Raw genomic sequence first — 26,380 nt, forward strand, 5'->3', positions numbered from 1 at the left:
TCATCTAAGCTGGCCAAAACCTCCTACAAAGTCGTCTGAATTCTGAATATGAAGGCCACAGTTTCCCAGGACAGGTCCCAATGACAAAGCAAGATATAAAGCTAAGAAATAGGTAGGCACTTCAAAGTTGGTTACTATGACACGAAGAGGTGATCCACCAAAGTGAATCTTCAGTAGACCGTACATTCTTGGGGGATCTTGATTGACTTGATGTTAGGTGGAATGGAATTCTTCTTGAGAAGGTTTAGAGATTTTCTCTGAACCTTGCCAGTCAGATCCTCACTTAGCTTGCAATACACAGGTCACTGAGCAGTGCATCTGTACTCTTGTTGTATTCAATTCACAAGAGAAGGATAGTGGCCTTTCTCTTGTTGGCAGGTAAAATGAGGTTCTCTGTCTGCTCTCAAGTCCCACAGAGCCTTCCCTTCGCCTGAAGTAATACTGAACTTTCTATGTGAGGCTTATATTAAAATTCAACACGCGTCCTTCCTAAGCTCTTCTGCAATGTCACTGGGAGGTTTCAAAATTGCCCATTGCATCCCAGCTGTCACATCTCACATTGGGGCTGCCCAGGTGCAAAGGTCAGACCTTTCTCAAGCACTGAAACTGGTATGCTGTCCATAATTTTGTCCCTGTGATTTAAACACGTTGCATTGTCGTGGTGTATTTGGTTTCAGCATTCAGTTTACAAAGACAGGCATACTTTGCCATCTGGCAAACTTTAGCTTCTTGTTTAGTCCAGTCAGCTAGCACCCAGATAGTGCTATATACCCAGTCCCAGGATACAGCAGAGGTTTGAAGAGGTCTTTAGGTGTAGTGATAATTTCATGGGCACTATGTGCAGTTCCCCTAATGTATAATGTACCCTCTTTCTCACCAGAGCTGCACTAGCCCATTACTTAATTTTACTAGTGGATGCAGAGCCAGTATGGTCTTAATTTAGCAAATGTAGGGGTAGTTTGCCTGTAATGCCAACTCAATAAAACTGTCATTGTTAACTGTAATTTACCTCCCTTATTACATAATTCGTTCAGCTCTCATACGTCACTGACCATCTCCTCCCCATAGAGGCACCAGATATGACTCATCAGGGTTTCCCGCTGTGTCTATTGCAAATACACTTCTTCATGTTTGCCAATGGATAACACTGTACAGATCCCACAATATTTCATCAACGCAACTGTCAGACATCTTCAGGTGATGGTAGTTGCTGTTATCATGGCTGCAAGATGTGCCTGGTGATGACAGTGGATGGAAGAGGCACTCATAGTGTCCTGTACTGGGAACTGAAGAGACACCTTCTGTGTGTGTGTGCTGTGGCAATAACTGTGCTGTCAGGCACTGATTACTTACACATATTCTAAGTATCTATCATTTAATAAATGGAACAAAAAGTTAAAATGTCAACTGAGGTAAGTAAGGTCAATAATTTCACAGATTTTTTGCAGATGATGTCATTATCTATAATGAAGTACTATATGAAAGAACCCCCCATGAACCATGGACCTTGCCACTGCGGGGGGGAGGCTTGCGTGCCTCGGCGATACGGATAGCCGTACCGTAGGTGCAACAACAATCGAGGGGTATCTACTGAGAGGCCAGACAAACATGTGGTTCCTGAAGAAGGGCAGCAGCCTCTTCAGTAGTTGCAGGGGCAACAGTGTGGATTATTGACTGATCTGGCCTTGTAACATTAACCAAAACGGCCTTGCTGTGCTGATACCGTGAACAGCTGAAAGCAACGGGAAACTACAGTCGTAATTTTTCCGAGGGCATGGAACTTTACTGTATGGTTAAATGATGATGGCATCCTCTTGAGTAAAATATTCTGGAGGTAAAACAGTCGCCCATTCAGATCTCTGAGTGCGGACTACACAGGAGGACATCGTTATCAGCAGAAGCAAAACTGACGTTCTACGGATCGGAGCATGGAATGTCAATTGGGCAGGCAGGTTAGAAAATTTAAAAAGGGAAATGGATAGGTTAAAGTTAGATACAGTGGGAATTACTTAAGTTCGATGGCAGGGGAACAAGACTTCTGGTCAGGTGAATACAGGATTTTAAAAACAAAATCAAATAGGGGTAATGCAGGAGTAGATTTAATAATGAATAAAAAAAATAGTAGCGCAGGTAAGGTACTAGCATAGGGAACGCATTATTATAGCCCCCCATGAACCATGGACCTTGCTGTTGGTGGGGAGGCTTGCACGCCTCAACGATACAGATAGCCGTACCGTAGGTGCAACCACAACGGAGGGGTATCTGTTGAGAGGCCAGACAAACGTGTGGATCCTGAAGAGGGGCAGCAGCCGTTTCAGTAGTTGCAGGGGCAACAATCTGGATGATTGACTGATCTGGCCTTGTAACATTAACCAAAACGGCTTTGCTGGTCGTGGTACTGCGAACGGCTGAAAGCAAGGGGAAACTACAGCCGTAATTTTTCCCGAGGGCATGCAGCTTTACTGTATAGTTAAATGATGATGGCGTACTCTTGGGTAAAATATTCTGTAGGTAAAATAGTCCCCCATTCGGATCTCCGGGCGGGGACTACTCAAGAGGACGTCGTCATCAAGAAAAAGAAAACTGGCATTCTACGGATCGGAGCGTGGAATGTCAGATCCCTTAATCAGGCAGGTAGGTTAGAAAATTTAAAAAGGGAAATGGATAGGTTAAAGTTAGATATAGTGGGAATTAGTGAAGTTCGGTGGCAGGAGAAACAAGACTTCTGGTCAGATGAATACAGGGTTATAAATACAAAATCAAATAGGGGTAATGCAGGAGTAGGTTTAATAATGAATAAAAAAACAGGAGTGCGGGTTAGTTACTACAAACAGCATAGTGAACGTATTATAGTGGCCAAGATAGACACGAAGCCCATGCCTACTACAGTAGTACAAGTTTATATGCCAACTAGCTCTGCAGATGACGAAGAAATTGAAGAAATGTATGATGAGATAAAAGAAATTATTCAGGTAGTGAAGGGAGACGAAAATTTAATAGTCATGGGTGACTGGAATTCGACAGTAGGAAAAGGGAGAGAAGGAAACATAGTAGGTGAATATGGATTGGGGCTAAGAAATGAAAGAGGAAGCCGTCTGTTAGAATTTTGCACAGAGCATAACTTAATCATAGCTAACACTTGGTTCAAGAATCATAAAAGAAGGCTGAACCAGGTTTTCAATTGTAAGACATTTCCAGGGGCAGATGTGGACTCTGACCACAATCTATTGGTTATGAACTGTAGATTAAAACTGAAGAAATTGCAAAAAGGTGGGAATTTAAGGAAATGGGACCTGGATAAACTGACTAAACCAGAGGTTGTACAAAGTTTCGGGGAGAGCATAAGGGAACAATTGACAGGAATGGGGGAAAGAAATACAGTAGAAGACGAATGGGTAGCTCTGAGGGATGAAGTAGTGAAGGCAGCAGAGGATCAAGTAGGTAAAAAGACGAGGGCTAGTAGAAATCCGTGGATAACAGAAGAAATATTGAATTTAATTGATGAAAGGAGAAAATATAAAAACGCAGTAAATGAAGCAGGCAAAAAGGAATACAAACGTCTCAAAAATGAGATTGACAGGAAGTGCAAAATGGCTAAGCAACTATGGCTGGAGGACAAATGTAAGGATGTAGAGGCTTATCTCACTAGGGGTCAGATAGATACAGCCTACAGGAAAATTAAAGAGACCTTTGCAGAAAAGAGAGCCACTTGTATGAATATCAAGAGCTCAGATGGAAACCCAGTTCTAATCAAAGAGGGGAAAGCAGAAAGGTGGAAGGAGTATACAGAGGGTCTATACAAGAGCGATGTACTTGAGGACAATATTATGGAAATGGAAGAGGATGTAGATGAAGATGAAATGGGAGATACGATACTGCGTGAAGAATTTGACAGAGCACTGAAAGACCTGAGTCGAAACAAGGCCCCGGGAGTAGACAACATTCCATTAGATCTACTGACGGCCTTGGGAGAGCCAGTCCTGACAAAATTCTACCATCTGGCGAGCAAGATGTATGAGACAAGCGAAATACCCTCAGACTTCAAGAAGAATATAATAATTCCAATCCCAAAGAAAGCAGGTGTTGACAGATGTGAAAATTACCGAACTATCAGTTTAATAAGTCACAGCTGCAAAATACTAGCACAAATTCTTTACAGACGAATGGAAAAACTGGTAGAAGCCAACCTTGGGGAAGATCAGTTTGGATTCCGTAGAAATGTTGGAACACATAAGGCAATACTAATCCTATGACTTATCTTAGAAGATAGATTAAGGAAAAACAAAACCCACACTTCTAGCATTTGTAGACTTAGACAAAGATTTTGAAAGTGTTGACTGGAATACCCTCTTTCAAATTCTGAAGGTGGCAGGGGTCAAATACAGGGAGCAAAAAACTATTTACAATTTGTACAGAAACCAGATGGCAGTTACAAGAGTCAAGGGGCACGAAAGGGAAGCAGTGGTTGGGAAGGGAGTGAGACAGTGTTGTAGCCTATCGCCGATGTTATTCAATCTGTATACTGAGCAAGCAGTAAAGGAAACAAAAGAAAAATTTGGAGGAGGAATTAAAATCCATGGACAAGAACTAAAATCTTTGAAGTTTGCCGATTACATTGTAATTTTGTCAGAGACAGCGAAGGACCTGGAAGTGCAGTCAAATGGAATTGACAGTGTCTTCAAAGAAGGCTATAAGGTGAACATCAAGGAAAACAAAACGAGGATAACGGAATGTAGTTGAATTAAATCAGATGATGCAAAGGGAATTAGATTAGGAAATGAGACACTTAAAGTAGTAGATAAGTTTTGTTATCTGGGGAGCAAATTAACTGATGATGGTCGAGGCAGAGAGGATATAAAATATCAACTGGCTATGGCAAGGAAAGAGTTTCTGAAGAAGAGAAATTTGTTAACACTGAGTATAGATTTAAATGTCAGGAAGTCTTTTCTGAAAGTATTTGTAAGAGTGTTGACATGTATGGAAGAGAAACATGGATGATAAATAGTTTAGACAAGAAGAGAATTGAAGCTTTTGAAATGTGGTGCTACAGAAGAATGCTGAAGATTAGATGGTAAGATCACATAACTAATGAGGAGGTACTGAACATAATTAGGGAGAAGAGGAATTTGTGGCACAACTTGACTAGAAGAAAGGATCAGTTGGTAGGACATGTTCTGAGGCATCAAGGGATCACCAATTTAGTATTGGAGGGCAGCATAGAGGATAAAAATCGTAGAGGGAGACCAAGACAGGAATATACTACGCAGATTCAGAAGGGAGTAGGTTGCAGTAGGTACTTAGAGATGAAGAAGCTTGCACAGGATAGAGTAACATGGAAAGCTGCATCAAACCAGTCTATGGACTGAAGACAACAACAACAACAACAACAACATATGAAAGAAGTGAAAATTTTCCAGTCTGACTTTGATAATATTTCAAAGTTGTGCAAAGATTGCCAACTTGCTTCAAATGTTCAGAAATGCAAAATTGTGCACTTTGCAAAACAATAAGTAGTTCACATGACTATAATATGAACGAATCCTAATTGGATACGTCAATTCATACAAATACCTGAGTCAATCTTACGTAAATCCAGTGGCAGACATTAGTTTATTGCTAAGATACTGGTAAAATGCTATCAATCTAAAAAGGAGACTGCTTACAAAATAGTTACATGAGCCACATTAGAATGTTGCTCACCTACACGGGACTCATACTGAGCAGGATGAAAAAGGGATATAATCATAGAAGTATGCAAAGGACAGACTGTTAAGAGAATCAGGACATGGGTTTTATATCACCTCTGGCCAACTTCTCTGAGGTGAGTGCACCACGATTAACAGCATTAGCCAGATATTTGGGACTTTATAAATGCAACAGTAGAAGCACCTCATGTCTTTATGTGACATATATAGACTCACTGACTTACACAAACTTTAGACTTACTTTAAACGCTACAGTTGTGATGGCAATGGGAGACATGAAGATTTTTTTTTTAACAAATATTTAGGCTTTTTTATGTTTTGCAATGAAATTGAGGATCAAGTGCTCTTAATTCTTTTTAAGTATATTTCTGCTGTTCATTTGGATCCAATAACAAGCTGAATTGATCAGATAGGATTTTATATAACTCAAAACTTCAGTTTATTATTATTCTATTGAAATACAAACCTCAAACTGAAGAGATGAAACATAATCTTCGCCATCTTGAGTATAAACTTTGATGTTTTCAGCATCTATTAAGCAAACAGCAGGTGTAGGTGCCCCTGTAAAGTGTCCACAGTATAATTTTTCTACAACACACTAACTTTAGTGAGATATTAACAACAACATCAAAATTACTTGTATACATATAACTACTTTAACAAGCTTTGGTTGTACATACCTTCTGGTTCTTCTGTTGGGGCCCTTCCAGCTGTCCAGCTAAGGATAGGTTTATCAGAAGAAGAAACATGGAATGTACACCAGATGGCAGCTTGCAATGGTGTTTCACTTGTGTAACTACTTTTTATCACTTTACTGCTGTTTGGATTTCTATGACTTGACATCGACCCCTGGCTCCACACTGCTATTTTACCATTCATATACAGCTCCTCTTCACACTGCTGATCATCATCTAAGCTTGCCCTTATGCGCCAGTTTTCACGATTCTGCCAACAAGAATTGTTTCCATCACTGCTAGCTGTTTACAGTAAAAACAGTATTACCATATACTTGGCAGTAAACGAGTAATTGTTTATGCAACTGGATGTGGGTGTGAGGAAAGGACTGAGCAACAAAGAAGATAGGGAGGGGGTGGGGGGGAGGTTTTTTATGAATAATGCAATAAAGATAGCAAGTATTCATCTTTTGAAATTGCAGTTCTTGTATTTGCCATGTCTGCAGTAAAACTTATGGGATATAGGGTCAGCCTGTTATTCAAAACACCATTTTTTCGTGTGACCCAAATACGTTTAAGAACCTCTTTGTCATCATCAGTGGGTTTTCTTTATTCAAGACTGTAAAATGTGAACATATTTTTGGGTGATAACTAATATAAGAAAATTATGCCTACAGACAGTTTTTATTTCTTGTGTTATTGCCTTGATTTTACATTATATGGTACTGCATCAAAATTTGTGCCTTTCCTTTACCGACAGGTTGTCATCTGTAACCAAATGATGCTAATGCAAGTTCTATTGGCGAGTTAACATATCCTTTTATGTTTAAACATGATTTCGTTGTGGTACCAACATTATGAAAAGGATAGTTGCTACTCACCATATAGTGCAGATAGGCACAATGTCAGAAAGTGAACTTTTGGCAAACAGCCAGAGACTTGTGTGTTTGTTTGTTTATTTGTGTGTGTGTGTGGGGGGGGGGGGGGGGGGAGGTTGGAGGGGGGGGGGGGAGGGGCCACACATGTATGTTGTCTATTTTCGACAAATGCCTTGTTGGCAAAAGCTTACTTTCTGAGACTCTTTTTTGTTGTGCCTACCTGCGACTCAGTATCTCTGCTGCTTGCGAGTAGCAACTATCCTTTTCATAATATTGTTACACTCCATCCTGATCGTCCATTGTTTGACTTTGTTGTGGTACATTATTTGGTGCATGTATTTGCTGTAACTTACACTTTACTGTGGAGATTCTTTTTGTTTTTCGTTCTGGTGAACTGAGCACCACACACAAATGTTTGCGTAAAATTCGTTTAATATGTTAAATAGTGCACCTTTGCAGACTGTAGCGTATTCATTTCTAACCTGTATACCTTCTGCTATTGCCTTCTGTATGTGGAAGTTTTCTTCTGTTGTTAGTTTATTGTATAGGAGGTGATTATGGGCTGTTAGGAAATCAGCAAATGTGGTACGGGAGCTGTTACTGTTTACAGCTCTGACGAATTCTGAGTATCTTGTTTTAAGGTTCCTGCATGTTTGTCATGTACATACTTACTGACAAGTTTTGCATGCAAGTTCATATATAAACTCTAGGAGTTTATCTGTGGGTGTTTCCTGTGTTCTGAGCTTTTTCTTTGTTGTGTTGCCTGTTATGTAGCCTATTTGAAGTCACTGTTTCTTTAATATGTTGCCTATTCTGTCAACATATTTGTTATTGTATGTGAGTACGTGCCACTTAGTTTTGTGTGTGTATTGTAGTTGTTCAGTTGCATCTTGTATGTGGTTATTGTTTGTGTATCGTGTTCTTCTGCATTGTGTAAGGCTTTGTGAGTACGTGGCCAATTCATTCCTTTTCCATTTACATATTTGTTGGTTTAGTTTATCTACCGAATATCTATCATAACCATTTTCCACTGCTATATGTTTTAATGTGTTGCCTCTTGTGTGTTGGTTTTCTGAAGATTGTGAAGTCATGGGTGATGGTTGGTTCTTGTATTGTGAGATCCATAAAATTTAGTGTGTTGTCTGCCTCTATGAATTAATTTTTGGATGTGAATTCTTTATTTCAATGTGTAGCTCTTTTGTGTGTGTGTGTGTGTGTGTGTGTGTGTGTGTGTGTGTGTGTGTGTGTGTGTGTGTGTCAGAGAGAGAGAGAGAGAGAGAGAGAGAGAGAGAGAGAGAACTATTCTTCAATCAGGCATATTATGTCATTGACATAACACTACCAGCACATAACCTTTTTTTGGTTTTATTATGTGTCTGAAGATTTTGCTCTCTAAACTGTTCATGAATATGTTGGCTAAGAGGTGACTGAATTAAACAGTTCATACCCAAAATTCACTTCGCATTAAGAAAGGAAACAGACAACAGACTAAATTTTCTGGATCTCAGCATACAACAACCAACCAACACCCATGACTTCACATTCCTCAGGAAAACAACTATGAACACCACCATTCACAATCTCTCAAACCACCCACTGGCGCACTAGAAACCAAGCTTCAGATTCATGCTCCAAAGATTAAACAGAACACTCACAAGTAAACAGAACTACATGCAGGAACGAACACAATAAAACAAATAGTAGTGGAAAACACTTATGATACCCATATGATACAGAAACTAAACCAACAAACAGAAAAGGAATACACTGGCCCATACGCACAGGACCTTAACAGCATAGAACACAATACACAAAAAATAACCACATACAAGACACAACAGAACAACAATGATAACACACACACACACACACACACACACACACAAATTAAATGGCACATCCCAACCTACAATGGCAAAATTGTTGACAGAATAGTCAACATATTAAAGAAACAGAGACTTCAAATAGGATACAGGACAGACAACACAACACAAAAAAAGCTCAGAACAAGGAAACACTTATAGATAAAGTCAAGAGATCAGGAATATACGAATGCACTTACAACACATGTCAGTCAGTATATATTGCAAAAACAACAGGAACTTTAAAATAAGATATTCAGACAACTTCAGAGACCTAAAAAGTAACAGCTCGCATAGCATGTTTGCTGACCACCTAGTAGCTCATGATCATCATCCAACTACAATAGAAACAGATTTAAAAATACTAAAATCCAGCCACACACTGTACCATAAATTAACAACAGAAGAAAACTTCCACATGCGGAAGGCAATAGCAGAAGGTAAACAGGTTCCAAATGAATACACTACACTCTGCAAAGGAACACTATTTAACACATTAAAGGAACTTTACAGAAAAGATAATCACACACACACACACACACACACACACACACACACACACACACACAGAGAGAGAGAGAGAGAGAGAGAGAGAGAGAGAGAGAGAGAGAGAGAGTAAGAGAGAGAGAGAGAGAGAGAGAGAGAGAGAGAGAGAGAGAGAGAGAGAAAATAAACAAACAAATTTGGCACCAAACTCAATGTAAGTGACAGCAAATACATGTGCCAAATATCATACCACAACAAAATTATATTTAAACACAGCAGGATGTGTTAACTCACCAATAAAGCTCAAGTTAACTTTGTTTGTTCGCAAATGGCAAGGTATCAGTACAAGACAAGATACAAATGGTCTTGCAAAGTCATATAATGCAAAATCAAGCTAATAACAAAGAAAAGCTGTCTTTAGGCCTCATTTTCTTAAGATTTCTTACCACCTAAGAATATGCTCACATTTTACAGTCTTGAATAAAGATAACCCATTTATAATGGAACAGAGGTGCTGAAACACACTTGAGCGAATTGAAAAAACAATTTTTTGTATTACAGGCGGACATTAATTCCATTAAGGTTGGGAGATAAGAGACATGGACCCAGATGACTCAAAAAACAGGTCAAGAAATGGATTGACACTATTAATTCATAAAACTAAGAGGAAAATGGGGGGTGGGGGTGGGGGGAACTGGAGTGACGGAGGAGGAAGAGGAGGAGGAGAACAGAGTAAGTGCACTGTCATCAGAGGATGGGCTTCTCACATTCTAACACTTTTTTTCTTTCTTTCTTTCAGTCACCAGTCTCCTGACTGGTTTGATGCGGCCTACCACAAATTCCTCCCCTTTGGCGACCTCTTCATCTCAGAGAAGCACTTGCAATCTATCTCCTCAATTATTTGCTGGATGTATTCCAATCTCTGTTTTCCTCAGCCGTTTTTACCCTCTACAGCGCTCTCTAGTACCCTGAATGTTATTCCCTGATGTCTTAACAGAAGTTGTACCATCCTGTCCCTTCTTTTTGTCAGTGTTTTCCATACATTTCTTTGCTTGCTAATTCTCCAAAGAAGCTCCTCATTCCTTACCTTATCAGTCCACCAATTTTTGAACAGTCTTCTGTAACACTACATCTCAAATGCTTGATTCTCTTCTGGGTTTCCCACAGTCCATGTTTCACTACCATACAATGCTGATCTTCACACACATATTCTGAGAAATTACTTCATCAAATTAACGCTATGTTTGATACTAGCAGACTGCTATTGGCCAGGAATGCCCTTTTAGCCAGCACTAGTCCACAACAACAACAACAACAACAGTCTGCTTTTAATGTCATTCTTGCTCCGTCCGTCATTGGCTGGTTTGCTGCCAAGGTAGCAGAATTCCTTAACTTCATCTACCTCGTGACCAACAATCCTGATGTTAAGTTTTTCGCTGTTTTCATTTCTGATACTTCTCATTAGTTCCATCTTTGTTCAATTTACTCTCAATACATATTCTGTACTCATTAGACTGTTCATTCCATTCAGCAGATCTTGTAATTCTTCTTCACTTTCACTGAGGATAGCAATGTCATCAGGTAAACTTATCATTAAAATTCTTTGAATTGTAAATCCACTCTTGAACTTTCTTTGATGTATAGATTGACCAGCAGGGATGAAACACTACATCCTTGCCTTCACCCTTTTTAATCCAAGCAATTCGCCCTTCACCTCTCACTCTTACTGTAACCTCTTGGTTCTTATACAAATTGTATAGTACCTGTCTTTCCCTATAGCTTACCCCTTCTTTTCCCAGAATTTCAAATATTTTGCACCATTTTACAGTGTTGAATGCTTTTTGCAGATCGAAATTCTTCCATCTTGCTTCCATTATCAACCGCAACATCACAATTGCTTTTATCTTCCCTAAAGCCAGACTGTTCGTCATCTGACAGATCCTCAGTTTTCTTTTCCATTCTTCTGTATATTATTCTAGTCAGCAACTTGTATGCACGAGCTGTTAAGCTGACTATGCAATAATTCTCCCACTTTTCGGCTCTCGCAATCTTTGGAATAGTGTGGATGATGTTTTTACAAAAGTCTGATGTCATATCACCAGACTCATACATTCTACACACAAGTGTGAATAGTCGTTTTGTTGCCACTCCCTCAATGATTTTATAAATTCTGATAGAATGTTATCTACCCTGTTCTTATTCAATCTTAAGTCTTTCAAAGCTCTTTTAAATTCTGATTCTAATACTGCAGCCCCTATTTCTTCTCTGTCAACTTCTGTTTCTTCCCTTTCACTGATCAAACAAGTCTTCTCCCTCAGAGACACCTTGAATGTACTCTTTCCACCTATCTTCTATCTCCTTTACATTTAACAGTGCAATTCCCATTGCACTCTTATTATTACTACCCTTGCTTTTAATTTCGCCAAAGACTGTTTTGACTTTTCTATGTGCTTAGTTGGTCCTGCCAACAATCATTTATTTTTTTTATTTCTTCACATTTTTCCTGTAGCCATTTCACCTTAGTTTCCCTGCACTTCCTATTTATTTCATTCCTAAGTGACTTGTACTTCTGTATTTTTGAGTTCCCTTGAACGTTTTTGTACTTCCTTCTTTCATCGATCATCTGAAGTATTTTTCATGTAGCCCATGGTTTCTTCGCAGTTACCTTCTTTGTACCCATGTTTTTCTTTCCAACTTATGTGATTCCCCTTTTTGGAGATGCCCATTCCTGTTGAACTAAACTGCTTCCTGAGCCATTCACTTATTGAGCTATTCCCTATCGCAGTGTCTATCTATAGCCTCAGAGAACTTCCAGCATACCTCATTAATCCTTAGTACTTCCATATCCCACTTCTTAGCACATTGATTTTTCCTGACTGATCTCTCAAACTCCAGCCTACTCTTCATCACTACTAGATTGTGACCCGAGTCTATACCTACTCCTGTGTATGTCTTACAATACAGTATCTGATTTTGGAATCTCTACTTGACCACAATGTAATCTAACTAAAATCTTCCCGTATCTCTTGGTCTTTTCCAAGTGTACCTCCTTCTCTTGTGATTCTTCAACAGAGTATTTGCTATCACTAGCTGAAATTTATTGCAGACCTCTATTCATCTTTCTCCTCTCTCATTCCTAGTACCAAGCCCATATTCACCCACACCCCTTTCTTCTATTCCTTCCCCTACAACTGCATTCCAATCCCCCATTACTATTAGATTTTCATCTCCCTTTACATACTGAATTACCCAATCAATTCCCTCATATACTTTCTCTACCTCTTCATCTTCTGCTTGCAATGCTGGCATATATACCTGAACTATCACTGTTGGTGTTGATTTGCTGTCGAATCTGATGAGAACAGCCCTATCACTGAACTGTTCACAGTAACTCACTCTCTACTCTACCTTTCTATTCTTAATGAATCCTACTACCATTACACTATTTTCTGCTTCTGTTGATATTATTACTCTATACTCATCTGTTCAGAAATCCTTGTCTTCTTTTCCATTTCATTTCACTGACCCTCCATTATATCTACACTGAGCCTTAGATTTCCCTTTTCCAATTTTCTAGTTTCTCTATCACTTTAAAACTTCTAACATTCTACACCCCAACTCATAGAATGTTATTTTTCATTGGTTATTCAATCTTTTTCTCATGGTCACCTCCCCCTTGGCAGTCCCCTCCAGGTGATCTCACTGGCGAACCAGTCCCGAATCTTTTGCCAATGGAGAGATCATCATGACACTTTTTTCAATTTCAGGCCACATATCCTGTGGATACATATACTTCTAACATTCTACACCCCAACTCATAGAATGTTATTTTTCATTGGTTATTCAATCTTTTCTCATGGTCACCTCCCCCTTGGCAGTCCCCTCCTAGTGATCTCAATGGCGAACCAGTCCAGAATCTTTTGCCAATGGAGAGATCATCATGATACTTTTTTCAATTTCAGGCCACATTTCCTGTGGATACACATTATGTTTTTTAATGGTGTGGTTTCCATTGCCTTCTGCATACTTGTGCTGTTGATCATTTCTGATCCTTCCGCCATTACGGGCAATTTCCCATCTGAAGGGCAAGAGAGTGTCCTGATCCTCTGTCTGCTCCTCTGCCTCCTTTGGACATGGCCATCGGCAGAATGAGGGTGACTTGTTATATAGAAGTCTTCAGCCACCACTGCTGATGATTTTTATTCAAAATTTAAGCGGTGGCAGGGTACGAACCTGTGACTGAAGACATTTTGTTAACTAATCAAAACTCTAGGGTTGACTATCACTATTGAAGATAGAACAGACACAGATCATGGCTTTCAACTACTTCAGCTTTCACTTGGATTACCAATTGGGTGCTATATTCACTGCTTGAATGTTTTCACAAACACAACTAACATTTGTGGTAGTTTTCTCCTTTTGCAGTCCTACTGCACTGAGCTGTATACTGGGCAGCTTCACTGGTCCATCCATGATTACAAATGTACTTTACTATGGCACTCACCATTTTACATCACCACTTAAATATAACACACATTCTGGAAAAGAGGATACCAAGACAGCTAATGCCTTAACATAAGCAAGTGCAAGGAAGACTTGTGAAAAGATTACTGACATTAAGCTTACAAGGTGAAATGCATTCAGTTTCACTAATAGTAATGATCATCACTTTACTCAGAAAGCAGACAATGAGGGACAGCAGATATACCACCTAGTTCGTTAAAACTAAAGAAAACAAAGTTTCTCCAGTGTTCTGAACAACAAATGCTTCACATGCAATGGGTATCAGCATCCATTATGTAATACATTTGAATATTGGGACTTATTTCAATGCCACTGTCCACAGACTACCACGGATTTCACAATGAATATTAGGATTTTGAGGCTTTGTGACATTTATTACATTCAACTTATAATTATAGATAATATATCAAATGAAAGAGCAAAACAAACAGTTTTGTTTGTATACCTGTTACAAGTTCTAAACCCTACAGGCCATGGTTTACACAACAACTTTGCAAATGGAACGTTGCTGCATGACGAAGATTTTCTGGATCATTTTTTCTTGATTGATGAATTGATAATTCACCTCAGAGGAAATGTGAAAACATAATGCACACATCTCGGTGTCAGCAAATCCCCATGAGAAGGCACATTGCAAAGAGACCCCCTTAACTGAATATTTCTTGAGCCATATCCTTGTGTTAGAACTATGGTTCCTTCCTCACCTGGATGTAGCTGAACTACAGAACTTTATTTGGTGTATGCGACTGGTTAAACGGCATTAGGTGCAAGGGGCCAGAGGACAGAGCTGGTTTTGCACAGCATCCATATTCACCCAACTTGACACCACGCAATTTTCACTTATAGGTGTTCATAAAGGATCATGTGTACGAGCCTCCCTACCGGCTGATCAACTCAGCTTAAGAAACAGGATTGCAGCAGTTGTTGCAACAATTACTCCAGATATACTGATCAAGGTTTGGGAAGAACTTGCGTATCAACTCAAGATGTGCCGTGTGACGAATGGTGCTCACACAGAACACTTGTAAGAAAAACTGTTGAAGTTGCTCTTCCATTTAATTTTGTTTTTGTTGTTGTGGTCTTCAGTTCAAAGACTGGTTTGATGCAACTCTCAGTGCTACTCTTTCCTGTGCTACACTATCTTTAATCTCCAAATAACTGTTGCAACCTACATCCTTCTGAATCTGCTTACTGTATTCATGTCGTGCCACCAATTTCTTGTGCTCCCCAATTCTGTTCAGTACATCCTCTTTAGTTACATGATCAATCCATCTAACCTTCAGCACTCTTCTGTAGCACCACATTTCAAAATCTTCTATTCTCTTCTTGCCTAAACTGTTTGTCACTCATGTTTCACTTCCTCATATGGCTACACTCCAGACAAATACCTTCAGAAATGACTTCCTAACACTTAAGCCTATATTCAATGTTAACAAATTTCACTTCTTCAATAATGCTTTTCTTGCCATTACCAGTCTACATTTAATGTCTTCTCTACTTCGGTTGTCATTAGTTATTTTGCTGCCCAAATAGTAAAACCTACCTACTACTTTAAGTGCCTCATTTCCTAACCTAATTCCCTCAGCAACATCTGGTTTAATTTGAATACATTCCATTATCCTTGTTATGATTTTGTTGGTGTTCATCTATAGCCTTCTATCAAGACACTTTCCATTCTGGTCAACTGCACTTCCAAGTCTTTCCACTCTCTGACAGAATTACAATCTCATCGGCAAACCACATTGTTCTTCTCCCTGAACTTTAATTCCTATTCCCAATTTTTCTTTGGTTTCCTTTACTGCCTGCTCAATGTACAGATTGAATAACATCATGGATAAGCTACAACGTTGTCTCACTCCCCTCTCAACCACAGCTTCCCGTTCATGGCCCTCGGCTCTTGTAACTGCCATCTGGTTGCTACACAATTTGCAAATAGGCTTTTACTCCATGTATTTTACCCTTGCTACCTTCAGCATTTCAGAGAGAGTGTTCCAGTCAACATTGTCAAAAGGTTTCTCCAAGTCTGCAAATACTATAAACATAGGTTTGCCTTTCCTTAACCAGTTTTCTAAGTTACGTCACAGAGTCAATATGGTATCATGTATTCGTACATTTCTTTGAAATCCAAACTGATCTTCCCTGAGGTCAGCTTCTACTACTTTTTCCATTCTTGTGTAAAGAATTCGAGTTAGTATTTTGAACCATGGTACATTAAACTGGTAGTTTGGCAATTTTCACATGTTTCAGCAACTGCTTTCTTTGGAGTTTTTGAAACACCCGGTATATATGGCACATGACATCTGCCCAACTACATATATTGCTAATTAAAAAAGTGATGAAAGTGTAAATACTAACAAAGGAAAGATACCAAGAGTTTTTAAGAAGGAAATTAAGTACGTTGGTACCCTACTGGAAGATTTAAACATTATGTATTGTAAAGGGAATTTATAATGAAAATGGAAATTTCTGAGTGGATTAATACATAAAGTAGGGGAAAGGCAACCACTCTTGTGTAATGTACTTGACATTCACACACACAACACACAGACACACAAACATGCAAAGTGTGAGCGAGAGAGAGTGTGAGTGTGAGTGTGAATATGTGTGTGTGTGTGTGTGTGTGTGTGTACGCGCACGCGAACTTTTGCTTGAAAAAGAGCAAAAGGTTGAATGCTGCTAAGAATATCATTTGCTGTTATGTGTTCCTGCACACCACACATCAGTCCAGTACGAGTGAGTGGTTGTCTTTCCCTTACTTTACGTATGTGTAAAGAAGACGAACATCATCAGTATCAATATCTTTGTAGAAATCAAACAATGGACAATCCAGGATGGAATGTAACACTATTATGAAAAGGAAAGTAACCACTCACCGTATAGCAGAGATGCTGAGTCACAGATAGGCACAAGAAAAGGACTGTCACAAATAAAGCATTCGGCTATTAAGGCCTTTGTCAACAATAGATATAGACACACACACACACACACACACACACACACACACACACACACACACATGGCTGCAGACTCTGGCAACAATGAGTGTGGCTTCAGTTGCCTGAAACTGCATGTGTGTGTGTGTGTGTGTGTGTGTGTGTGTGTGTGTGTGTGTGTGGTGTTGATGAAGGTCTTAATGGCAGAAAGATTTATTTGTGACAGTCTTTTTGTTGTGCCTATTGAGAGTCAGCATCTCCGCTATATGGTGAGTGGCAACTTTTCTTTTCGTAATGTCTTTGTAGATGCAGATGTGGCTAATACTACCAACAATGGAGTGAGACATTCACCATGGCCGTCTTGAAGGCATCGTCTTACCTGATGCGATTTAAGGAAACACTGGAAAAGTTGAAACAACTGCACAGGGAACTTAAGCCCCTTGCTCTCAGATACACTGTTTTAAAGATAGGATTGTTTCATTTGGTACTGTCATCTAAGATGAAATATACCACATCACAAGAATAACTTCTTTTTCTTTTAAGTAAAGTATTCTGGAAAAACTCTAAGACTCATAACACTGAATTGTTTCTTTCCCATTCTATGTTATCTACTATGTTTATATAATTAACACTGTGTATATTTGCCATTTCTCTATCATGTGTCACTTTCCATCACTGTTCGCTGAAAGAAATAAACCCTCATTTGAAAAACAGTGTGTGTGTGTGCTAGCTAATGCAAAACAGGAGCGAAGCAATTCAAAAATTTGTGTATCAATAAAATAACATGTGCTTGAAACCAGTCCTATAACTGAAAAACCTACACAAAAGTTGAAGCAAAGAAATCAGACTGTGACGAAGAATTATCAAATCACATAATAGAGCTAGTAAGTGATCACACCATTCCTAGGTGCAGCAAACAGCTGTTTTAGATATAGTATTACCAAACTATTAGCCAAATTTTTGGCAGATATGTTTTGACAAATGAGCTGCCATCAGCGCCAGTCATTGCTTGTTACTGGTACTTCTTCAGACAGTTTTTCAAAGGTCATTACAACCCAAATTTACAAAAAGAAAATTCTAAAGTCACTTCATGATGGGCATTTGTCAGACTGAAAAAAATGGCAAGAATATATTTCTGTGCAGAAAATGGTGATAACCTATCACACAACTCCAAATAAAATAACTGGAAAATCATCTGCTGAACTCTTTCATGGACATAAGCCAAGAATCACGCTGTCGATAATCTTTTGATAATAACAGGAGACAAAGCCAAAGAAAAGTTCAAAATTCCAAACTGGTGATGAATTATACTCCAAAGGTGTCACAAAGAATCTGCCAAGGCGATAAATGTGGATCACTGGCAGCGTAACCAACATCTGGGAAATATGTCGTACATTGTGAATCTGCCTTAAGGAATTGTCAAAAGACATCAAAACCAACTCAAAAAACATCATCCTGAAGAATAGTAAGCAATACACAACTGAAAAGGACACGCCTTTAATTCAACTGCCTCGTGAACCAGCAGTAGAACAGGACAAAAATCAACCCTTGTAAAAGTTACACGAAATGCAATACTCTCTGCAGTGAGTACCTTTGATGCAATTTCTTTTTGATTTATGTTTGCTCTCTGTTTTTGTAATTTTTCTGTTGTTTGCACTCTCCGTCTAGAAAACATCATAAGAGTTATGAGATAGTTTTAAATGTTGCAATGAAGTGCAGTTATTAAACCCGCAACAATTGGTGACCCCAATACTGTCACTGACAACTCATACCGAGCCCCGTCACACTATGTAAGGAACATCCACATCTAATGCATCATGCATCTTTCGTGTCGTTTGACACCATAACTCTGCTGTGTCAGACCCAATACCAACTGAAAATGTGCCTACAGGCACAGTAATCAATCACGTGATGGTAAAACTGCCACCATTTCAGAAACAGAACCCTGTCCAGTGGTTCACACAGTTAGAAATACAATTTCCGCCAGTGCAGACAACAACAGATGACACCAAGTATAGCTACATTGCCATAGCAGTCAACAAAGCTATGGCCACAGAGGTGCAAAGACATCCTGGTGTCACCATCAAGAGCAGATCATTACACAACTCTCATGAACACCCTAGTTATCCACCTCTCACAATCTGAGGCAGAGAGACTGGGGAAGCTACTCCACACCAAAGAGCTAGGGAATTGCTCCCACCACAGCTACTGCACCGCATGAAAACATTAGCGAGTAACACTATTAATGAAGATGTTCTGAAGAATATTTGGTTATCTCGCCTGCCACCTGACACACAAATCTCGATGTGCTTGGACAAACCACAGATCACACAGGGAAGATGTACTTGTCTGGGTACATCAGCACAGTTTGCACACAACCTCTGGCAGATAACACTGCTGCTGCATCACAAGTGCGGTTTGCTGAGCTCACCATGCAAGTTGCTGCCTTACAAACTCACAGTACCAGTCACCAATCCTGCCCCCACCGCTCACAAAGAAAGTGTAGCAGTTCACCCCCATCAGTAAGAGTCTGCTGGTATCACCATTGGTTTGGCTACGAGGCATGGATGTACAGTGCACAGGAATTCAGTGATGACAGCCAGTAGCTGTTCTGATGCCAGCTGTCAACTGTTCGTGACACAGCATAACGTGAAGCAACAGTTCCTCGTAGACATGGATGCAGACGTCTCAGGTTATCTATCTGCCCATCTGCAGTGCCACAACTGTGATGACAGCCACCTTTCCACTGCCAATGATTCCACGATCTCAACATATGGTTGGGTCACATTAACATTTAACTTAGGCCTGATATGCAAATTTGGCTGTCAATTCATAGCAGACATAACACACCCCTTACTCTGAGTGGACTTCCTATCATTCTATGGACTCCTGGCTTACCTCCATCATCGGCACTTCCTTGATACCATTACCAACCTGGTAAGCCAAGGGTGACTACTTTGTGGGGATGACTGCAATGCAGATGATAACTGGTGACCCTCCATTCATACACTCCTGGAAATTGAAATAAGAACACTGTGAATTTATTGTCCCAGGAAGGGGAAACTTTATTGACACATTCCTGGGGTCAGATACATCACATGATCACACTGACAGAACCACAGGCACATAGACACAGGCAACAGAGCATGCACAATGTCGGCACTAGTACAGTGTATATCCACCTTTCGCAGCAATGCAGGCTGCTATTCTCCCATGGAGACGATCGTAGAGATGCTGGATGTAGTCCTGTGGAACGGCTTGCCATGCCATTTCCACCTGGCGCCTCAGTTGGACCAGCGTTCGTGCTGGACGTGCAGACCGCGTGAGACGACGCTTCATCCAGTCCCAAACATGCTCAATGGGGGACAGATCCGGAGATCTTGCTGGCCAGGGTAGTTGACTTACACCTTCTAGAGCACGTTGGGTGGCACGGGATACATGCGGACGTGCATTGTCCTGTTGGAACAGCAAGTTCCCTTGCCGGTCTAGGAATGGTAGAACGATGGGTTCGATGACGGTTTGGATGTACCGTGCACTATTCAGTGTCCCCTCGACGATCACCAGTGGTATACGGCCAGTGTAGGAGATCGCTCCCCACACCATGATGCCGGGTGTTGGCCCTGTGTGCCTCGGTCGTATGCAGTCCTGATTGTGGCGTTCACCTGCACGGCGCCAAACACGCATACGACCATCATTGGCACCAAGGCAGAAGCGACTCTCATCGCTGAAGACGACACGTCTCCATTCGTCCCTCCATTCACGCCTGTCGCGACACCACTGGAGGCGGGCTGCACGATGTTGGGGCGTGAGCGGAAGACGGCCTAACGGTGTGCGGGACCGTAGCCCAGCTTCATGGAGACGGTTGCGAATGGTCCTCGCCGATACCCCAGGAGCAACAGCGTCCCTAATTTGCTGGGAAGTGGCGGTGCGGTCCCCTACGGCACTGCGTAGGATCCTACGGTCTTGGCGTGCATCCGTGTGTCGCTGCGGTCCGGTCCCAGGTCGACGGGCACGTGCACCTTCCGCCGACCACTGGCGACAACATCGATGTACTGTGGAGACCTCACGCCCCACGTGTTGAGCTATTCGGCGGTATGTCCACCCGGCCTCCCGCATGCCCACTATACGCCCTCGCTCAAAGTCCGTCAACTGCACATACGGTTCACGTCCACGCTGTTGCGGAACGCTACCAGTGTTGCGATGGAGCTCCGTATGCCACGGCAAACTGACTGACACTGACGGCAGCGGTGCACAAATGCTGCGCAGCTAGCGCCATTCGACGGCCAACACCGCGGTTCCTGGTGTGTCCGCTGTGCCGTGTGTGTGATCATTGCTTGTACAGCCCTCTCGCAGTGTCCGGAGCAAGTATGGTGGGTCTGACACACCGGTGTCAATGAGTTCTTTTTTCCATTTCCAGGAGTGTAGAATTCCTCAAGCAGTTCCCAGAGATCACACGCCAGGCACCAACACTAGCACGTGAGCATCACTTGACAGCACACTATATATTAAACAAACCAGGACCACTACTTCGCTTTCCAGTGTGCCGCCTGACAGCGGAGAAACTGAAAGTAGTGAAGCAGGACTTCTCATTCATGTTAGCACAGGAAATCTGCTGCCCATCGAGCAGCAGCTTTTCATCTACAATGCATATGGGCTCAAATGAGAACTGTGGACGGTGCCCATGAGTGGATTACAGACAGTTCAACGCCTGAACTATCTGCTCAATCCCAGAACTATCTCCAACTAGTATTCAATACTGTTTATTGAAGATTTCGCATTTTACGTCCATCGTAAGTGCAGTCTTACTACACTGGATTTAGTATGTGCATTCTACCAAATATCTGTGGCACCAGACAACATTGCTGAGACCACTGTCTGCACACTGAGTTCACCAGAATACCTTTTGGACTTTTTAATGCTGACCAAACATTTCAACGATTTACTGATGAGATTATAAGTGACCTAGATTTTTGTTATGTGTACAAAGACGGCATTTTGGTCATGTCAAGCCCAAGGTAGAACACCTGTCAAAATTACAGCAGATTTTCACTCACCTTCGTACACACGGTCTGCTTATCAACCTGTCAAAGTGCATCTTCAGAGCAGCTGGTTTTCAATTCCCAGGCTACACCATCAATACTCAAGGCACATTGCCGCCACAGGAGATAGTCAAAGCTAAGTTAATTTTCCCGGCCTACAACAGTTAAGAGAATTATGACGATTCTTTGGCGTCACCAATTTCTATCATTGTTCGTTCCCAATCATGCTGTTCTGTCTGCACCACTGAATAAAGTCTTGCATGGTGCACTGAAGCCAAAAGACAAACTGCCATGGAATAGCAAAGCTGACTTGGCATTTAACAAGGTGAAGACTACCATCGCAGAAGCTACTATGTTAGCATACCCAGTTCCACAGGTGCCTCTCATCCTAATGGTTAACGCATCTGCCACTTTAATCGGTGTTGCACTACACCAGCAAGCACCTGAAATCCTGGTAGCCCTCAGCTCTTTTCAGTCAAATATTATTGCCATCACAGCTCACCATCTGGTCCTTGTAGGACCATGAACTGTATGCTGCATATTCCCCTATTAAAAAGTTTCATCATATGTTGGAGGGACAGCGGTTCACGCCAGTCACAGACGACAACCCACTGACATACACTTTCCACTAACATCCAGAGAAAGCATCAACACATCAGTTGCACCATCTAAACTGTATCTGACAGTTCACCACTCACACAGTCCATGTCAAGGAACTCCTGAATAAGCCCACAGATGATCTCTCTTGGAGTCAAGTGATCAGTGACACAATTGACTTTGAAGTTCCCTCTGCAGTGCACGGAAGGGGGGAAGGGTATCAGTTTATATAATGAAAAATTTAGATTTATAGCTTTTTACAACCCTAGCTGATATAACTGGAATGAACACTGAAAAGGACTGTGGAATTGCAGCTATAAAAATTATTAAGTTAAGCATGGTTATTGCTACAGTTTACTGACCACCATGTGGAATTTTTAAACTTTTCTTAAATAAATTGGAGTCACTGCTAAATAAAATAAAATAAACGGATTGCAATTTTATAAACTGTGGTGACTTCATAATTGATTTCCCCGCAAAATATAGATACAGAGAGGCCATTTCAATTTATGTGCTCAAGTAAAAGCTGCTAACCAAGTAACAGGCACTTGCAAAACTGCTCTACATAAGTTTCTAGTCAAGGAGTGTTAACACAGCACTTCCCTAAGAATTTCCAATGCAGGCTTTAGTGGCCATCTTGCTCAAATATTACGCTTGAAAATAAGAGGCAGTACTGGTAGCAACACGCCATTAAGAGCCCTATGTAGAAGTTATAGTCCAGATAATATAAACTACACTGCTTGACAACCTCTAAAGAACACATATATTGTTGGACAGAAATCAAGGCAATGATGGATGACATAAAACACAGTACATACATAAAAAGAGTGGAGGGTATATTTATAATGAAAAATTGTACAGATTTCACTACATGGGAATGCAGGATAAAAAGATATAAATAACATTCATATTTGAACAGCTCAGACTTCCAACATAAAGGTTGATACCAGACTCTCAGTAAGGAATATGACCTTCTCAGGCACTGATGCACATTTTGCACTTGTTCTGGCTACCAAACTGTTGACGAGTCCTTGCGAAAATTTTCCAACTCCTCTAAAGGCAGTTTTCAGTTCTTGCATGGTTTGAGGAGGCAATGTTCCGTGAGAAACACATGTGTCAAGGGCATCCAAGGAATCCTATACAGGGTGTAAGTCCAGGGAGTAAACATGCCATTCAATGCAGTCAATATCTTCACTTTCCAGTGTGTCCAACACTCCAGTGGTCCTGTGTATGTATGTGTGTGTGGAGGGGGAACACTGCTGTCCACAAAGAGAAAGACGGGACCTACTGAACCTTTAAACAGATGGGACATAATTCAGAATTATCATCCTGCAATAGCACTGGGCTGCAACAGTACTTCATGCAGAGATATGCAGCAGTGTTCAGCCATTGTGCACAATCTCTGTCCACACCATAATGTCTAGATCATACTAATGATATTCATGAACTTTCTGTGGAGTGTAATGTGTTCCCCTCTTTACACACTAATTGGTGCCCTGAACCACTTGCCACTCTGAAGAAGGATTCATTGGAGAACATCACTCTGGACCACTGTTGCTGACCGCAACCAACATCTACGTCTACATCTATGATTACTCTGCTATTTACAATAAAGTGCCTGGCAGATGGTTCAATGAACCACCTTCAAGCTGTCTCTCTACCGTTCCACTCTCAAACGGAGTGCGGGAAAAACGAGCACTTAAATTTTTCTGTGCGGGCCCTGATTTCTCTTATTTTATCGTGATGATCATTTCTCCCTATGTAGGTGGGTGCCAACAGAATGTTTTCACAATCAGAGGAGAAAACTGATGATTGAAATTTCATGAGAAGATCCCGTCGCAACAAAAAACGCCTTTGTTTTAATGATTGCCACTCCAATTCACGTATCATGTCTGTGGCACTATCTCCCCTACTTCACGATAATACAAAACGAGCTGCCCTTCTTTGTACTTTTTCGATGTCATCTGTCAGTTGAATTTACAGCCTTCAGATTTGTATGACTTATCGCGTAATCGAAATTTAGCGGATTTCTTTTAGTACTCATGTGAGTAACTTCACACTTTTCTTTACTCAGGATCAATTGCCACTTTTCGCACCATGCAGATATCTTATCTAAATCATTTTGAAATTTGCTTTGGTCATCTGATGACTTTACAAAATGGTAAATGACAGCATCATCTGCAAACAATCTAAGACGGCTACTGAGATTGTCTCCTATGTCGTTAATATAGATCAGGAACAATAGAGTGCCTATAACACTTCCTTTGGGGAACACCGGTGTTTTAATCTATTACTATGAACTGTGACCTTTCAGACAGGAAATCATGAATCCAGTCGCACAACTCAGCCGATATTCCATAGGCACGTAGTTTGGTTAGAAGACGCGTGTGGGGAATGCTGTCGAAAGCCTTCTGGAAATCTAAAAATACGGAATCAATTTGACATCCCCTATCGATAGCACTCATTACTTCATAAGTATAAAGAGCTAGTTTTGTTTCGCAAGAACGATATTTTCTGAACCAGTGATGACTACGTGTCAATAAATTGTTTTCTTCGAGGTACTTCATAATGTTCGAATACATTACATGTTCGAAAACCCTACTGTAAATCAGCATTAGTGATATGGGCCTGTAATTCAACAGATTACTTCTACTTCCCTTTTTGGGTGTTGGTGTGACTTGAGCAATTTTCCAGTCTTTAGATACGGATCTTTCTGTGAAGGAGTGGTTGTATATAAATGCTAAATATGGAGCAATTGTATCAGCATATTGTGAGAGGAACCTGACTGGTATACAATCTGGACTGGAAGCCTTGCTTTTATCAAGTGATTTAAGTTGCTTTGCGACACCGAGGATATCTATTTCTATGTTTCTAATCTTGGCAGTTATTCTTGATTGGAATTCAGGAATACTTACTTTGTCTCCTTTGGTGAAGGCGTTTTGGAAAATCGTGTTTAATAACTATGCTTTAGTGGCACTGTCATGAGTGACTTCACCATTGTTATCGCGCAGTGAAGGTATTCGTTGTGTCTTGCCACTGGTGCGCTTTATGTATGACCAGAATCTCTCTGGGTTTTCTGCCAGATTTTGAGACAGAGTTTCATTGTGGAAATTACTGAAAGCATCTTGCATTGAAGTACGCACTATATTTTGAGCTTCTGGAAAACTTTGCCAGTCTTGGGGATTTTGCATTCCTTTAAACATGCTTCTTGCTCCAGCAAACTCTTGAAGTGGGATGCATTTAGCAGGCTCCTAAGCATACAAACCAGCCAGATTTAATCACCATGAAACGGTTCTGGTACAGACACACACACTGGTAGCAGTTACAAAGTCTTCCGCAACCTGCCTAGAAGTGAGATGCCTGTTCCTTTTCACCACTAAGGCTATGTAGGAATCCTTGCAGTGTGGTGGTCTGTCTACAACCACCAGCACGCTTTCACATAGTATTTCCATCTTCAGCAGCCTTTTTAATCATGAAATGGTACTTTTGGACACACCCATTACTGTCACTGCAATAGTGACTCTTTGGCTGGCTTTGAGCAGTCCAATTGCTCGTCCACAATCTTAAGCACTCAAATGATGTCTTGAAGACATGTTGCCATACAACATGGAATGTCACACTAACTAGTTCCACAACCTTTGTACTGTACTTCATGAAAAGTCGACTGCATATGGAGCATTTA

The 26,380-nt window shown here is 40.8% G+C and overlaps 1 protein-coding gene across 2 annotated transcripts in view; it reads right to left on the reverse strand.

Annotated features, from left to right (window-relative positions):
- The window catches only part of LOC126465310 (anaphase-promoting complex subunit 1), a 335,155-nt gene that overhangs the window by 287,740 nt on the left and 21,035 nt on the right, over window positions 1-26,380 (reverse strand). For both annotated transcript variants that reach the window (XM_050096297.1, XM_050096296.1), the window contains exons 3-4: window positions 6,386-6,650; window positions 6,172-6,266 (exon numbers count right to left, since the gene is read on the reverse strand). In XM_050096297.1, the coding sequence (XP_049952254.1) occupies window positions 6,172-6,266; window positions 6,386-6,650 (360 nt within the window). The remainder of the gene's footprint in view (window positions 1-6,171; window positions 6,267-6,385; window positions 6,651-26,380) is intronic.

Source organism: Schistocerca serialis, chromosome 1 (genome assembly GCF_023864345.2).
Source record: "Schistocerca serialis cubense isolate TAMUIC-IGC-003099 chromosome 1, iqSchSeri2.2, whole genome shotgun sequence".
In the NCBI taxonomy this organism is placed as follows: Eukaryota; Metazoa; Arthropoda; class Insecta; order Orthoptera; family Acrididae; genus Schistocerca; species Schistocerca serialis.